Genomic DNA, 17193 nt, shown 5'->3' with positions numbered 1-17193 from the left:
ACAATACCTGATATAAAAGAGCACATAAGCTTGTTGGCTGAGTACCGATCTAATATCACTGGTAGATACAATGGAATCATTCATTTGATACCAGAGGCCATTACTAGCCTGCAAAAGAGTCAATAGAGAGATTAGTTATATTCACAAGAAACACAGTCAAGAGACATTAAAGAACAACAGGTTAACCTAAGTTTCACAGATTAACCATTTAAGTTCTACTTTTTACTCCCAAGAACATTAGAGCTATCTTTTGGTACATATGTGAAATAACTGACTATTAGCAAAATCCATACAACTTACTTTTATGTAACAGAAGTAATGGCCAGCGTGGCAATTAAAACCAGTGTGCACCAGCACTGCATACAGAACATAAATAATTGGTTCTCCATTTGGTTGAGACATGTATGGACGAATATCAAGATATTCAGGATATTTCACATCCTAAACAGAAATGAGAACAGGAAAACAGAATGTCATTTCTAAAGAAACACACCATCCATATATTCAAGTGCAGAACATTTAGAGTGTCCTGGAAGAAGACTCAAAGGATACTGCATGCTGTGATGTTACAGCAAAACCCCAATGCATTTAGCCACCTTTTCAAAGGACACAATTAACCTAGAAAACACCTGAACCTAAGAGCATTGAAGGCAGCCTCTCTGTCTTTTATTTCCCTTCAACAAGGAAGAATCAAGGAAGATCCACGTTCTGTGAATCCATCAAATCTACCAGACAATAACAAAATGACAACTCTGGACATTAATCACAACTTATTTTTATTTTAAATAAAAATAATTTTGGAATATATTATTTATTTTTCTTGCATGCTGTTGAATTTTTTTTACCATATTCAAATTTCAGTAAGTGGGAAGAAAACAGGAAAATTCAGTGTACTGAAAAAATCAGAAAATAAACAAGAAAATGAACTAAGACAGGGACATCTTTGGATTTCAAATTATACAAGCTGTCCCTGTATCCCCTCATTACCATGGATACCAAAGAACTGACTATGAAGCCCAAATGCAGATAACAGTTACCAATTTTATCACTAGAAAGTCCAGCCAGCTGAAGCGTACACTAAAACACACACACTCATAAGCACATAGTCCAAACTACTGGCACAATTATTTGATCTTTTTTTTTTTCTTTCTTTTTTTCCCCAGCTACCAAATGCTGGAAGAACTCAGAAAATTGATCTAATGATTATTCACTTAAGTCATTTATAACCTTTAATAGTTACTAACACGTAAGCTTTGTAAGGTTTCACATAAAAGATTATTAACATACCTTAGCAATTTTTCCACCAGTAAAATTTGCAAAGCGTTTCAGAGAAAGTGTAAGAACATTAGAAGATCTATGTATAGTGAACCTCTTTGAAGCTGGAACCATCTTTTTACACCTTGAAACACACAGAAACAAACGATTAAAAAAATATGAATTTTTCCAGTGTTTTAGTCTTTCCTTAGTTATTTTTCTACAACATCCTAAATGAAGATTCCAAAATAAGGATACTAAGATGAGAAACACCAGCACCTTAAATCAATAGTGAAAATATTAAATTAAAAATACCAAACTGCCTAAAAGCATGAAGGAAGGAAAAATAGGACAATGCCAAAATACCAAGCCATGTAGACTACCAATAGGTTAACTCAGGCTGGGGGTGTTGCTCAATAATGGAGCACTTGCCTAGCATGAATGAGGCCCTGGGATGCAGCCCCCAGCACTGAAAAAATGATAATAATAAAAAACTTATAAAAACTTAAAAGCTAATAAGAACCAGGACAATGGTGTACAACTATAATCCTGGCAACTCAGGAGGCTGAGGCAGGAGGATGGCAAGTTCAAGACCGGCCTCTGCAACTTAACAAGAGCCTGTCCCAAAATAAAAAGGGTTGTGGATGTATCTTAGTGGCTGAGCATCCTGGGTTTAATACCCAGTACCACCCCCCAAAAAAAAACATTTTTTTTTAAGCTGGCATAGTTCTGTTACAGCAGATAGCAAACCCTATCCAGATATAAAAGGAGCTGGGTTGTGGTTCAGTAGTAGAGTGCTTGCCTGGCACACGTGAGACACTGGATTCAATCCTCAGCACCACACAAAATAAATAAAATATTTTGTCTAGATATAAAAGGAAAAAAATAAAAGACTAGAAATTTAAAACAGGAGAAAGTGCCATAGTATTGGCAATAAGGGAGCCTTCTCTCCCCACCCCCATAATAAATATATAATGAAAAAAAGATTTCCTATATTACCTGACTATAAAGTAGAAATCTACTTAAAACATATGAAAACAGGGCCTTCTTAAAATAGGCTCTTTTTACTGCCTGGACAAATATATTACTGAATAATCTAAATTAGACATTACCCCACACTCTGGGTACTGATAAAAGAGAAAGAGATCCTTAGCTCTTCTGAGAGTAAGTGACCCCCACCCTATTCTCAACCTTTTTCTAACAGGAAAGTCAGTGAAAATGCTGCTTGACAAACTGTTATCCCATGCTGTGAGGTCCTGGGAGAAGACACTAATGTGTGGAGTATGGATGATATTAGCTTGCTTTCTCCCATCCAACTGGCCCTAGAGTAAGGTGCCAGTCCTCCAAAGGCACAAAGCTGCACATCTTGAAAGAGTGGAAACATTATACATTCCATGTTCTGGCCTCTAGTGGACAGGGAAACAGCATCTCTCCAGATGGCATTAAAAGCTTAAGGCAGGGCTAGGGTTATAGCTCTAGTGGGTAGAGCACCTGCCTAGCATGTGAGAGGCACTGGGTTCGATTCTCAGCACCATATATAAACAAATAAATAAAATAAAGGTCCACTGAAAACTAAAATAAAGGGGCTGGGATTGTGGCTCAGCGGTAGAGCGCCTGTCTAGCACGTGTAAGGCCCTGGGTTCAATCCTCAGCATCACATAATAAATAAATTAATTAATTAATAACAAAAAATTTTAAAATAAATAAATAAGTAAACAAGAAAATTGAGGTATTATGTCCAACTACTTCTAAAAAAATTAATATTTTTAAAAAAAGAAAACAAAAAGAAAAAATCAGAAGGAAAAAAGCTTAAGACAGGGGGCTGGGATGTTGGCTCAGGGGTAGAGTGCTTGCCTAGCATGCGTGAGGCACTAGGTTCTCATCACTGTGATCCTCAGCATCACATAAAAATAAATAAAATAAAGGTATTGTGTCCATCCATCTACTACTAAAAGTATTAATAACAACAAAAAAGCTTAAGGCAGCTTAGTGAGCCATTTGAATGCACCAAATTCTTTCAAGCCAAGTCTCCCTGCCACCCGCACTGTAACAGCCAGCAACAAGAACTAAAAAAGTTACCACCCATCATACTTGCTGCACTTGTAGGAGTTTTCACCATCCAGCTGTTCTGGTTTCACAAACTGCTCCAATGCCTTATTAACACTTTGAGCAGCCTGGAAGAAAAAAGCATAAAGACCATATCACTACACACCACCACAGGTTGAAAAACAAGAGCAGGAAGGAGGGGGAGGAAAAGAGAACATGTGAGCAAAAGACTCACACAGAAAAACAAATATGAATTTTTATGTAAAAGATGTTTTTTTACGGTGATATCCACATCTTCACACCAAATTATTTCTCCTTCCATTAAAAATACAGATTAAAGTAAACAAAAATAAGTAAAGAGGTTGCTCACCACAGCTTTATTTAGAATAGCATAAAAGTAGAAAACAGCAAGGAACCAGATAGGTGAATTATGGTATATCCTCTTACTGGACCACCACAAAACTGCCCAAAGAACACACTGATGTGGAAGGTCTCCAAGCAGAATTAAATAAAAATAGCAAGTGGAAAAACAGACTAAGTCATAATCCGACTTCTATGAAAAGGAAGTCATCTATTCTGGAGCAGGGTATATATCAAACTACTAAAGAACTAATTATGAAAGCAAGGTTTTACATATGTCTGCAAAGCTTCTTTTTATCATTAACATGTATTACACATCTGTAATCAGAAAAATGGAAACTCAATAAAAAAAAATAGGAGTTAAAATGCAAGAAGCAAAACAGTTTCTAAAAAATAATAAACATCTGGACTGGGCTTGTGGCTCAGTGGTAGAGCGCTCGCCTAGCACATGCAAGGCCCTGGGTTCGATCCTCAGCACCATATAAAAATAAATAAAACAAAGGTATTGTATCCAACTACAACTAAAAAAATAAATATTTAAAAAATAATAATAATAAACATCTAAGTTTGGCTAATACAGGGATCAAAATTTGATTTTATAAGATTTCTTAAGTGAAAAGTCAAAAGGTAATAAAAAGACTTTAAACTTAACCATCAAAATAATTAATCAGGGACTGAGGTTGTGGCTCAGCGGTAGAGTGCTCGCCTAGCGCGAGCAAGGCGCTGGGTTCAATCCTCAGCACCACATACACATAAATAAATAAATAAATAAACAAGCAGATAAATAAATAAATCAATAAATAAGGTGATTGTGTCCAAAGTAAATACTAATAGTATTTTTTTTTAAATAATTATTCAATTTACCTTTATCTCCAATGTTATGTCAAGATATGGATCAAAGGTATCTGAAACGCCCTTGCAATTTAAACACTTGACTGAAACAAAAATAAAATGCAAAAGATAAGCAAAGGGTATTCATCACATCAGTACCAACTATGAAATGACAGAATATAAATATTATTTCAAAATAAAAGAATTAAACCAGTAAAATTTTTACTCTATTAGATTGGGGGGAAAAAACTAAGTTAATATTACACACAGTATAGGTGAAAGGTCATGAATCTGGCCCCTTATACACTACTTGTTGGAATATAAACTGGTAAAAACCTCTTAGAATGACAACATGCCAATAATAGAAATTAAAATACACCCTATGACCTAAAAAATGCTAATTTTAAGAATTTTATCCTATATATACTTTTACATAAACACAAAGGCATGTGTGCATGAATGTTCAATGATACACTGATGTAATAACAAAATAGAAACATAAATATCGATCAATAGAACAAAATTAATGAAATACTACTGAAATTGTGAAACATTTTGTTAAGAATTATTTGTGCTAAAATATAAGATCTATAATACTTAGAGAAAAATGAAAGTATCATACATGCTCCCAGTTTGTTCACCCTTAAGAAATTACCAGAAGGCTAAACTACCAACTGGCACAGGGTTGCCATTAGGTCAGGGAGATTGGAGTCAGGGCTGGCTAGGAGATCTACATCATTAGCCCTTTCCTACTATCTGCATTTTTAAAAACACATGCATGTATCACTTTATCAACTTTCAAATAAAAGTTTACCTCTAGATCTTAGGTATCCTCCAAATATCTGACAAACAAGTGTGGTAGCCTGGGTATGTCTGTCTAATCTGAAAAATAGTTAAAAAGTGACATGATAGAAGAATTATGCAAAAATTATGCTATGACTAGATTTTAAAAGCATATACATCTATAAAGGAACAAGATTCAAAAAGACCCCCAACCCACCACCATACACACACACACACACACAAAAGACCTCAAGATATGTGGCAGCCAAAAACTAGCCCTTGCCTGACAGATACAGTGAGGGTTTGGGGATGAGGACAGAAGGAGCTATATTATGAAGGGACTTTGAAATCCAGGCAGGAATTTGGCCTTGCAACAAAGAAAAGAAGATACTCTCAGCAGGTTTGTGACCCTGCACCAGAAGAATGACCTGAAGGCCTAGATCAGCATGCAAAGGGAAATGTACTAGGTGTATGTGGGCAAGAGCAGGTGGGTTATGACTGTTTTCTATTTGTCTCCTCAGTCTTCCTTCATGTCTGCATTTAGGTTTTAGGACAAAGCTATAAGAATTCATAACTGACCAGAGAGAGAGAAAGAGGCAGGAAACACAGACACATTGTGAGTCTAGAGGTCAACAAAGAAAATGTTAGAAACAACCAGGAGAAGCAGGTAATTTTAGATCTGCTAAGGTGCACCATTACCCAGAAATTAAACTATGGCAAGGCCAACATTCATTTTCTGACACTTACAATTGAACAAATTAAAACTGTTATAACAAGTACCTTTCTAAATTACAATCATTTTAAAATAATGCAAATCAGGTCGGGATGAGGCAGGGGAAAGTCAAAAGGTAAAGTAAACAGATCTGTATAACAGATTTTTATGTTGTAACAGATTTCAACATAAAAGGCAAAACTAAATTCTGATAAGCCAGGGACACAAAACATAGCAACGACTGATGTTTTATGTGACTTACTTATTGCTCCCATTCAAACATGCTTTTTGCATAGCATCAACAGTATACTGAAGAAATTCATGGGCATCTTCTTGGTTTCCAAAACGAAAGTGCCTAGCTATACCTATAAAATTTAAGTAAAGATGAGGCTTTATATCATTATATATTATATCCCTAGGCTATACCACAAAAAGTTATATCTTATATTTATTAGAAAAATCCCTGAATAATTACTTAATGAGGAAGCAACACTAACACAAGCTGCCTTGATAACAGCCAGGACCACATACTGTCACTGAGATCCAACAGGGGATGCAGTTTCTTAAGAGTCCAGAGCTTCTTTTTTTTTTTTTTTAAATACATTTTTTTTTTAGTTGTAGATGGACACAATATCTTTATTTTATTTTATTTATTTATTTTTATGTGGTGCTGATTATTGAACCCAGTGCCTCACACATGCGAGGCAAGAGCTCTACCACTAAGCCACAATCCCAGCCCCAGAGCTTCTGCCTTTATCAAGTCAATAAAATTACACTTAAATAAAATCAACATTGGCCATATTTCCTCAAAAGTTTGTCTAAAGTATTATGTTGATGCACACAATTTTAAATATGGCATTAGATCTCCAGAAGAGAATCCATGAAAAACATAAATATCCAACCACTCTCAATTCTATCCAATGACCAATAGAACAAATTATATTTTCAGTTGCACAGTAATATTTTAGTCCTACTTCTCACTAAGCAGTTGTAATACCAAATTATTTTAAAAATAAAAACAACACAAATTAAGAAATCACAATGAAATATTATATATTGAATTTTACATGTATGAATGTGCATAAACATATATTACCTCAAATCATGAAATTTGCTAATATTCCACCAATTTTGACTTATAAAAATGGCAATTTCTTGATTCAACTGTGATGTGCTTTATGGATATATGTATACATACAGATCACAAACACAATGAGGGGGATTTTTATTGGGTTTTTTTGGTTGTTGTTTTTGTTTTTTGTTTTTACATTGGGGATTAAATCAGAGGGACTTTACCACTAAGCTATAGCCCCAGGACTTTTCATTTTTTATTTTGAGACAGGGTTTTACTATGACCTTGCTAAGTTGCTGAGGCTGGTCTCAAACTTGTGATTCTTCTATCTTAGCCTCCCGAGTCACTTGGATTATAGGCATGCACCACCGCTCCAGCCAAGAGCAGTGATATTTTCTGAAAGACTATGTTTAAAATATCATTGATGCCTACTACAAATTTATGTATAAAAATAAATACAGGGCCGGGTGCGGTGGCACAAACCTGTAATCCCAGCTGCTCGGGAGGCTGAGGCAGGAGGTTGAGAGTTCAAAGCCAGCCTCAGCAAAAGCAAGGCACTAACTAAGTAACTCAGTGAAACTCTGTCTCTAAATAAAATACAAAATAGGGCTGGGAATGTGGCTCAATGGTTAAGTATCTCTGAGTTCAATCCTCGGTACCCCAAAAAATAAAAAATTAAAAAATAAATAAGTAAAGGTACAAACAATCAAAACCTGAGCTGGCTAAAATTCTGCCAATATCCAACGATGTTTTAAAGATTTCTGCACTGTTTGTTCTGGCCTGTCAATAATGCTAAGAACCAATTAAATCTTCAGCAGCTTTTTAGGAGAAAGGATTATAATTTCTCACTATATACTTATGCACCCTTATAATTACCCAGTTAGATACCAGATTAAAAATTAGTAGGTTTCTTAAAATTTTCACTCAGTTTTTATTACTACTTGGTTAAATAAAATGAATATATATTAAAAATGAATATGGGCTGGGATTGTGACACAGTGGTAGAGTGCTTGCGTAGCACATGTAAGGCACTGAGTTTGATCCTCAACACCACATAAAAATAAACTAAACAGGGGCTGTGGTTGTGGCTCAGCGGTACAGCACTTGCTTAGCGCGGGTGAGGCCCTGGGTTCGATCCTCAGCACCACATAAAAACAAATTATAAAATAAAGGATTGACAACTACAACTAAAAAATAAATATTAAAAATTAAAAATAAAACAGATATTATGTCCATCTACAACTAAAAAAGAAAATTAAAAAAATGAATATAAAGTTTACTACAAAAAGCACGTAGAAAGTACAGAAGAAAATTTCATTCAACCTATTTAAAATTTTAAAATTAAGTGGAAAAGAGTGAAGTGTATCCATAAATTTGTTACACTGAGTAGTCTAAATTTTTCTTTGAGTCTAATTTCCTTAATTTTGACAACTCCTGTCACTAAGTACAATGTATTATTTATCCACCAAATTAAAACTAATTAAAATTAAAGAAACCTGTGGGATAATATCAAGAGTATTCCAACTATCTGGAAGAAAAAAGCCTCAGGAAAAAGGTAATAATTTTAAACAAATTGAGTTTTAAACAATTTAAAATTTGCTTATATTAAACTGAACGCTTATTATATTTTGCATTAATATTTCAAACTAATTTATACAATCCAGGCATAATAATTCGTGCCTGTAATTCCAGCTACTCAGGAGGCTGAGGCAGGAGGATCACAAGTTTAAGGCTAGCCTCAGCAATTTAGTAAGACACTATTTCAAAAAAAAGTAGGGACTGGGGAATGTAGATCAGTGGTAAAGTTCCCCTGGGTCTGATCCCCAGTATCAAAAAAAATAAAACAAAAAATGTTTACATAGTATAATAAGCAGTAACAAACACATAGTAAATGTTTAACCCAAAATTTGTTATTAAAATAAGACACTGCCATGTATGATAAAAATACGTGTCTGTTTTCTAATACTCCAGGAACCTTTTTTTTTTTTTTTTTAAATCTTAGGCCATGAAGACTAGCTAAAAGTCAGGCATTGTGGTACACGCCTATAGTCCCAGCTACTCTTGAGCCTGAGGCAGGAGGATCACTTGAGCCCCCAGAAGTTCAAAGCCAGCCCAGGAAATAAGAATCCATCTAAAAAAGAAAAGAAAAAGCAGAAAAGACAAATAACTAGCTAACTAGCTAAAAAACACTGATATAAACTATAATAATTAATACTTACGCCGCATCTCATTGATGACAAACATTGGTTTAATTACATCCCCAGGATTGCTGAGTGCCTGGGTAATATGCGCTTGCATTGTACACATCATGCAAAATCCTTCTGCATGACCTGAAAGAGAAATGTTAATCCTCCATATTAGTAAAATAAGACTATATAGGAAACTACAAATAAGGGGCACACTTCTGAGATGAAATATCAGTAACAGCTACTGTGTGTACATTGGGTTATTTTAATTCATTTTCATTTAATTCTCTAACAAATCAAAGCAATAAGTATACATTGGCTGTATTTTATGAGAGAGGAAAAATGGCTCAGAGTTAAAAATTTGCCCAAGGTCAGACATATAATCAGACCCAAATCATACCCTTTCAAGTTTTGAAACTTGTACTGGAAAAACAAGGATTTTTTTCTTATACTACCATTTGTCTAAACTGGTAAAAGAATGTTTCTCACAGCAGGGTTAAGAAATCTCTATATACATATTTTGGCTTTCTTGGTCACATATGGTGGTCTCTACTGCATTTTCTTCTTCTTTTTTTTAACTTTAAAAAAAAAATGTAGAAAATGATTCTTGTTTCACGCTAAGTGGTGCTAACCAGCATATAGTGGATAGAGGCAGGTATGTTAGTAAACATCCTACACAGCACAAGATAACCTCACACAGCAAAGAATTACCTGACCCAACGTCAATAGTACCAAGGTTGAGAAGTTCTGCCTAAATCTTCCCATAATATAAATAATTAAAGCTTAAAAGTCTTGAAAGAAACAAACTATTTCCAATAAACTATGTCCCACAACAAAGTTCAAAAATATATACAGGAATAAACAAAATCCAGTACCCAATATAAAATTCATAATGTCTGTCATTCAATCAAAGAGTATAGGGCATATAAAGATGCAGGAATGACCAGCAGTAAGGGAGAAGGAAAAAAAGACTCCAAATATGATATAGAATACAGAATCAGAAAACAATAAGATATTAAGATGTGCAAGGAAGTGAAAAATGCAAGAGCACATTAAAGAGAAGCATATAAGTAGATCCAAATATACCTGAACAGTAGACTATGAGGTAAAATATATACTAGAGGGGATTAATAACTGATTAGACATTACAGAAAGAAGAAAACATTAGTGAACTGGAAGACATTCATTATGACACACAGAGCAAAAACAGTAATAGTAACAAAAAGGTAGGTGTGCCAGTGAGCTGTGAACAATTTCAAGCTGTCCATAATATATGTATGACTGGCATCTGAAGGTGAAGAGACAGAACAAATGTCAAAAAATAATTATCTACAAAGGGAAAGAAAGCACAGGGAGGTATTCAGAGTGATGGAATGATTTTGTATTCTGACTGAGGTGAGGTCATGGCTTACATGAACCTACATGTGGTAAAATTCAAAGAACTTGGCTGGGCATGGTGATGCACACCTACAATGCCAGCAGCTCAGAAGGCTAAAGCAGGAGGATCGCAAGTTTAAAGCCAGCTTCAGCAACTTAGCCAGGTCCTATCTCAAAATAAAAAAATAAAGAGGATGGGGGTGTGTGGCTCAGTGGTTAAGCACCCCTGGGTTCAATCCCTTGAACAACAAAAAAAAAAAAAAAAAAAAAANAGAAATATTATTCTACTCTGGCCTTTGTGTGTACACATGTGTATTTTTTCTGTAAATGACAGTGTTTTGATACCTTTAAAAACTTTTCTGTTTGGGGAAGAGACTATCCCTTCCAACTCTTAAAAGACTAGAAAGGGCTCAGCCAGGAGCATGCCATTGCTATGCAAATTAACAACCCAGAGCCATCCTCCTCTGTCTGGTCTGTACACCTCAGGAATCATTATTCCTGTTCATTAATCATCCCAGGATCAGATCCCAGGCAACTAAGGACCACCCATCTATGGCTCTGCACCTAACCCAACTATTAAAACTAGCCAATGCAAACTGTTCACCCTGCCCTGCCTTGCCTTACTTGGAAACCTCAATGAGGGCTTTGGCCTAATGATTTTCCCTCATTCTTGTCTTTATTCCTCTTAACCACCCTGGTATTTTTCCCACATGGCCCTGTGTGGCATGCCATGCCTCCTGTATCCCAGGGGCTGTGAATATAATCATCTTTATTTTCCTGGGCCTCTCCTGTATCTCCTTCTAAGGCTGCACCCAAATAACCATCACATAAAACACCACCAAGCACAGCCAAACACTATATAAAAACTATTGCCTCACCTCTACCCATATTGCAAAGGCCAAGTGAAGGGCCTAAACTTCCATTCACAGGACTCTAATAAGGCACCCCAAAACACATCCAGTGGGTTATTGTTAGAGAAGAAAGATTGGGGGCTGGAACTTTCCCCCACACTAGGTGCTAGTCCCTTCCCCACCTCACAGTGGCCATGGAGACCATGTGAGGACCATCCTCAACAACTAATGAAAAGGCATTCCTCTACCTGGCCGCACAGAGTCAGGACTTTCACCATCACCCAGTGGTAACAAAAGCTACTCCCACTGCAGTGTCAGTGGAGACCACGCGGGGACTTGGAACTTCCATCAGCAGCAACTGAAAGCCCTAATCCTCACGTTGGAAGCTGAATGGGAACCTGGGCGTTTTTCTACCTTGGCATAACTTCACTTCCTCTGCCTAGATATCTCAGGGAAAGCTAAAACAGAGTTAGTTAAGACCCCATACATCAAAACAAAATGTAAAAATACTCAGGTTTCAATTGAAGAAAAGTAAAATAAAAGCATTTACCACTCCAAGAATCTATCAAACAAAAATTGTAACATTGCCTCACATGGTTTTAAAGGTATGTTGAGGAAATATTTAAGAAAATTGTAGAGCTGGGGATGTAGCTCATTGGGAGAGTAATTTGTCTAGCACGTAAGGGTCTGAGTTCAATCTAGAAATGTAAAACAAACAAACAAACAAGATAAGGAGAGTGACTATGTATAATATAATACCTAGAGCAACCAACCACTAAAATAGCTAAACAAAGAGATATACTCAAAACATGATAAATAAATCAAAATGGAATTTTGAATATTTCTAAAAAATATTCAAGTAAACGAGATGGAGATAGGAGTAAGAAAACAGATATTAAACAAAAACAAAGGGAAAACAAATATAAAATGTCAGACTTAAGCCCTGATACATCAATAATCATCAAGTCCAAATATTCTAACTATACCTGTTGAAAGCCACACATTGCCACACAATGGTGGCCACCCCTATGATCCCAGCTACTCAGGAGGCTGAGGCAGGAGAATTGCAAGTTCAAGGCTAGCCCAGGCAAGTTGGCAAAGATCCCATCTCAGGGAAAAAAAAAAAGATTGGTGGTACAGCACTTGCCTTGGATGTATAAGGCCCTGAGCTTGATTCCCAATACGGGGGGGCGGGGGGGGGGGGGAAATGACACAGATTGACAAAATCAATTTAAAAACATGATCTAACTATACAAGAAACTCAGTTCAAATGTAATGATTCAGGTAGGCTGAAAGCAAAAAGGACAAAAAAAGACATGCTATGAAACATCAATCAAAAAAACAAACAAACAACAAACAAACAAAAACCCAGGAATGTCTATGTTAACATCAAATAAAGCAGACTAGAGAGCAAAGACCACTACCAAAGAGAAGGACATTACATAATATAAAGGATCAACCCATTAAGACACAACAATCATAAGTGTACCTGTATCAAACAGAACTTCAAAATACATGAATCAAATTCAGATATAACTGAGTGAAAAGAAATAGCCACATTTAGAGATGGAAACCTCAATATTTTTTTGTCAACAACTTATTGAACAATTCAACAAAAAAATGAACAAATATATGGAACTCATTTTTAATCAGTCACCAGATCTAATCAACACTTAAACAACAACTCCACCCACCAAGAGCAAAATACACATTTTGTTTCAGGTGCTTACAGAACATATACAAGACAGACCATATCCTGAGGCATAAAACAAACCTTGAAAAATTTAAAGTATGCTCACCAACCACAGTGGAATAAAAACCAGACATTGATAAGTGAAAGATAATAGAAAATCTCCAAATACCTGGAAACTAACACATATAAATAATCTGTGGATCAAAGAGTAAATCTCAAGGGAAATAAAAAATACATTGAACTAAATGTAAATTAAAAGACAACATATTTTTAAAAATAGGGACAGAATTAAAACAGTGCTGAAAGGGAAAATTTTAACTAAGTTTATCAACATCAGAAATGAAACTGGGGATATCAACACAGACCCTGTAAATATCAAAAGGGTAATAAGGAAATTCTATGATTAACTTTACACACATAAAGGCAACTGAGAATAAATGGACCAATTCCTCAACAAAGCAGCTGCCACAATTCACCCAAGAAAAAATAATTTGAGTAGTCCTATACCTATTTGAATTAGTACTTTTAAAACTCCCAGAAAAGGATATCTCCTGATTCAAATAATTTCACTAGAAAATTCCAAACATTTAAAAAAGAATAAACAGTTGGGTGTGGTAGTGCACACCTATAATCCGAGCAGCTTGGGAAGCTGAGGCAAGAGGATCACAAGTTCAAAGCCAGCCTCAGCAACTTAGACCCTAAAAGCAACTTAGTCAGGCCTTGTTTCAAAATAAAAAATAAAGAGGGCTAGAGATGTGGCTGAGTGTTTAAGTACCCTGGGTTCAATCCCTGGTACCAAAACAAATAAATTAATTTAATTAAATTAAAAATAAAAAAGAATTAACATTAAAAAATTATAAAATCTCTTCCAAAACACAGAAAATGAGTTAACATATCTAATTATGACACCAAAATCAGACAAAGACAGTACAAAAACAAAATTACAGACTAATATCTCTCATAAGTATAGATGAAAAAGCCCTGAATGAAATATAAGCAAATAAATTGGGCAATATATATGAAGAATTATATACCATTACCAAATAGAGTTTATTACAGGGCATGCAAAGATAACTCAATATTATACAATATAAATTACCATATTAACAGGCTAAAGATATCAGATGATCCTATCAATTTGATAAAGAAATCATTTGACAAAAATCAACATTCGCTCACAATAAAAAATAAGAATCAGAAAACAGAGTGGAAAGAAATTTCCATGAGTTGGTAAAGAGCATCTACCAAAAATCTACAGTTGCTGGGTGCAGTGGCACATGCCTGTAATCCCTAGGGCTTGGGATGCTGAAGAAGAAGGATCATGAATTTAAAGCCAGCCTCAGCAACTTAGCAAAGCTCTAAGCAACTCAGTGAGACCCTGTCTCTAAAATACAAAAATGGCTGGGGTGTGGCTCAATGGTTAAGTGTTGAATGCCCCTGGATTCAATCCCCAGTACCCAAAAAAGAAAAAAAGAAAAAAAATCTACAGCTAACAAGTTGAATGCTTTTCCCTATCATCAGGAAAAAGTCAAGGGGGCTGGGATTGTAGCTCAGTAAAGAGTACTTGCATAGCATGTGTGAGGCACTGGGTTTGCTTCTCAGCACCACATATATGTTTTGTTTTGGTTTGTGGTGCTAGGGATTGAACCTAGGGCCTTGTGCATGAGAGGCAAGCACTCTACCAACTGAACCATATATCCCCAACCCTCTCAGCACCACATATAAATAAATAAAGATCCATCAACAACTAAAAAATATTTAAAAAGAAAAGAGTTAATGCTTTCACTACACTTATTGAACAAAGTGCTAGAAGTTCTGGCCAGTGAAATAAGACAAAAAAGGAAATATGCAAGGCAAACAGACTAGTAAAACATAAGTAACACTGTCTATATTTGTATGGCTTGACTAAATATGTAAAAAAATTCCAAGAAGGAGCTGGAATTGTGGCTCAGTAGTAGAGTGCTTGCCTGGCATGTGTGAGGCCCTGGATTCAATCATCAGCACCACATAAATAAAAATAAATAAATAAAAGATCCACTGATAACTAAAAGAAAATTTAAAAAAAATTTCAAGGAATCTACCCAAGATGCCTAGAATAAATGAGTTTAGCAATGTCACCAGATAATTATAATTCAAAAAAGGAGTAGAGCCAGGTGCGGTGGCACATGCCTGTAATCCCAGTGACTTGAGAGGCTGAGGCAGGAAAATCACAAGTTCAAAGCCAACTTCAGCAAATTATTGAGGCCCTCAGCAATTCAGCAAGACCCTGTCTCTAAAATAAAATATTAAAAAGTGCTGGGGATATAGCTACTCAGTGGTTAAGCACCTCAAGTTCAATCCCTGGTAGAGAGAGAGAGAGAGAAAGAAGAGAAAGAAGAGAGAGAGAGAGAGGGAGAGAGAGAGGGGTATAAATTAACAACAACAAAAAATTACAGAAAAAGATTAAAAAGGGAATGAAGAATAAATGGGACAAATAGAAAATGAATAGCAAGATGGGAGATTTAAACTAAATCCTATCAATTATCTCACTAAATGTAAATTACTAAAAATTCTAAAGTAAAAAGCAGAGACTTACTATTGGATAAAAAAGCAAGATCAAATAATAGGATGCTTATAAGAAATTCATTTTAAATACAGACATAGGTTAAAGTTGAAAAGATAAAAAGAATATGTTAATACTAATCATAAGAAAACTGGAGTGACTATATCTCAAAACATGCTTCAGAGTAAAAAATACTATTTGAGATAAAGGAGGTCACTTCATAAATGATAGATGAGGTCACTGAGAAGGCATAACAATCATAAATGAGCAAGATTCAAAAGAGTACAACAAAATAAGCTATATTCTTTCTGACAGAGCAGAAAGAAACAAATTTGCAAATATAGCTTATTTCAACACTTCTCTCAAAATCTGATATAACAAGTAGATAGAAAAACAGGACACAAAGGATTACCTTATAGAAATTACAACCAATAGTAGCAGAATACACATCCTGATTAAGTATACATGGAACATTTAGCAAAACAGACCATGTTCTGGTGCATAAAACAAAGTTTAAAAGAATTCAAACATTGAAAAAGATATTCTCTAACCACAATGGAATAAAATTAGAAATCAATAACATGACAATTTCTGGTAAATTCCCGAATATTTGGCAACTAAATATGCAGTCCTAAATAATCTCAAGAGCAATTAGAAAGTTTTTTTAACTGAAATTAAAACATATCAAAACAGCACTTACAGGGAAACAGCACTTATCAAAAAGCACTTACAGGGAAATTTATAGCATTAAACACACTGGAAAAGATGATCGTAAATGCATCTAAGTTCCCCACCTTAAGTAAGAACAGTGTATTTCAAGAAAGCTAGACAGGAGAATTTTAAATGTTCTCACCACAAAGAAATAAAAAGTGTTTGAAGAGACAGATATATTTACCCTGATTTCAACATTATGCAATGTATACACGTATCAAATCATCACACAGTACACATAAATTACAGAATTTTTTTTCTGTCACTTAAATAAGAAAAAAAAAAAACTAAAATGGAGAACATTAAACCCAAAGTAGGCAGAGAAAAAAGAATAACAGTAACAAATATCAGTGAAAGAGAAGACAGAATAACCATTAAACCAAGAGCTAGTTCTTTGAGAAAATCAGTAAGATTAAAAAGTCTATAGTCAAACTGGGATTGTGACCCAGTGGTAGACCGCTTGCCTAGCATGTGTGAAGCACTGGGTTCGATTTTCAGCACCACATAAAAAATAAATAAATAAAATAAGGACATTGTGTCCATCTACAGCTAAAAATATTTTTTTAAAAAAAGTCTCTAGTCAGGGGCTGGGATTGTGGCTCAACTGTAGAGCACTTGCCTAGCATGTGTGAGGCACTGAGTTCAATTCTCAGCACCGTATATAAAATAAATAAAGGTCCATCAACAACTAAAAAATAAATAAATAAATAAATTTTTAAAAACTCTCTAGTCAGGAGGCTGAGGTTGTGGCTTTGGCTCAAGCAGTAGTGCACTT

At 35.2% G+C, this 17193-nt stretch overlaps 1 protein-coding gene across 4 annotated transcripts in view; it reads right to left on the bottom strand.

Annotated features, from left to right (window-relative positions):
* The window catches only part of Usp42 (ubiquitin specific peptidase 42), a 46295-nt gene that overhangs the window by 14424 nt on the left and 14678 nt on the right, over positions 1-17193 (bottom strand). For all 4 annotated transcript variants that reach the window (XM_048785274.1, XM_048785273.1, XM_015501998.2 and 1 more), the window contains 8 exons: positions 9278-9388; positions 6249-6351; positions 5306-5373; positions 4525-4595; positions 3346-3428; positions 1288-1399; positions 301-441; positions 8-108 (listed from right to left, as the gene is read on the bottom strand). In XM_048785274.1, coding sequence (XP_048641231.1) covers positions 8-108; positions 301-441; positions 1288-1399; positions 3346-3428; positions 4525-4595; positions 5306-5373; positions 6249-6351; positions 9278-9388 — 790 coding nt within the window. The remainder of the gene's footprint in view (positions 1-7; positions 109-300; positions 442-1287; positions 1400-3345; positions 3429-4524; positions 4596-5305; positions 5374-6248; positions 6352-9277; positions 9389-17193) is intronic.

Source organism: Marmota marmota, unplaced genomic scaffold (assembly GCF_001458135.2).
Source record: "Marmota marmota marmota unplaced genomic scaffold, marMar, whole genome shotgun sequence".
Taxonomy (NCBI): Eukaryota; Metazoa; Chordata; class Mammalia; order Rodentia; family Sciuridae; genus Marmota; species Marmota marmota.
Note: the sequence above shows the minus strand (reverse complement) of the source record. Positions and strands in the feature narration are given on the sequence as shown.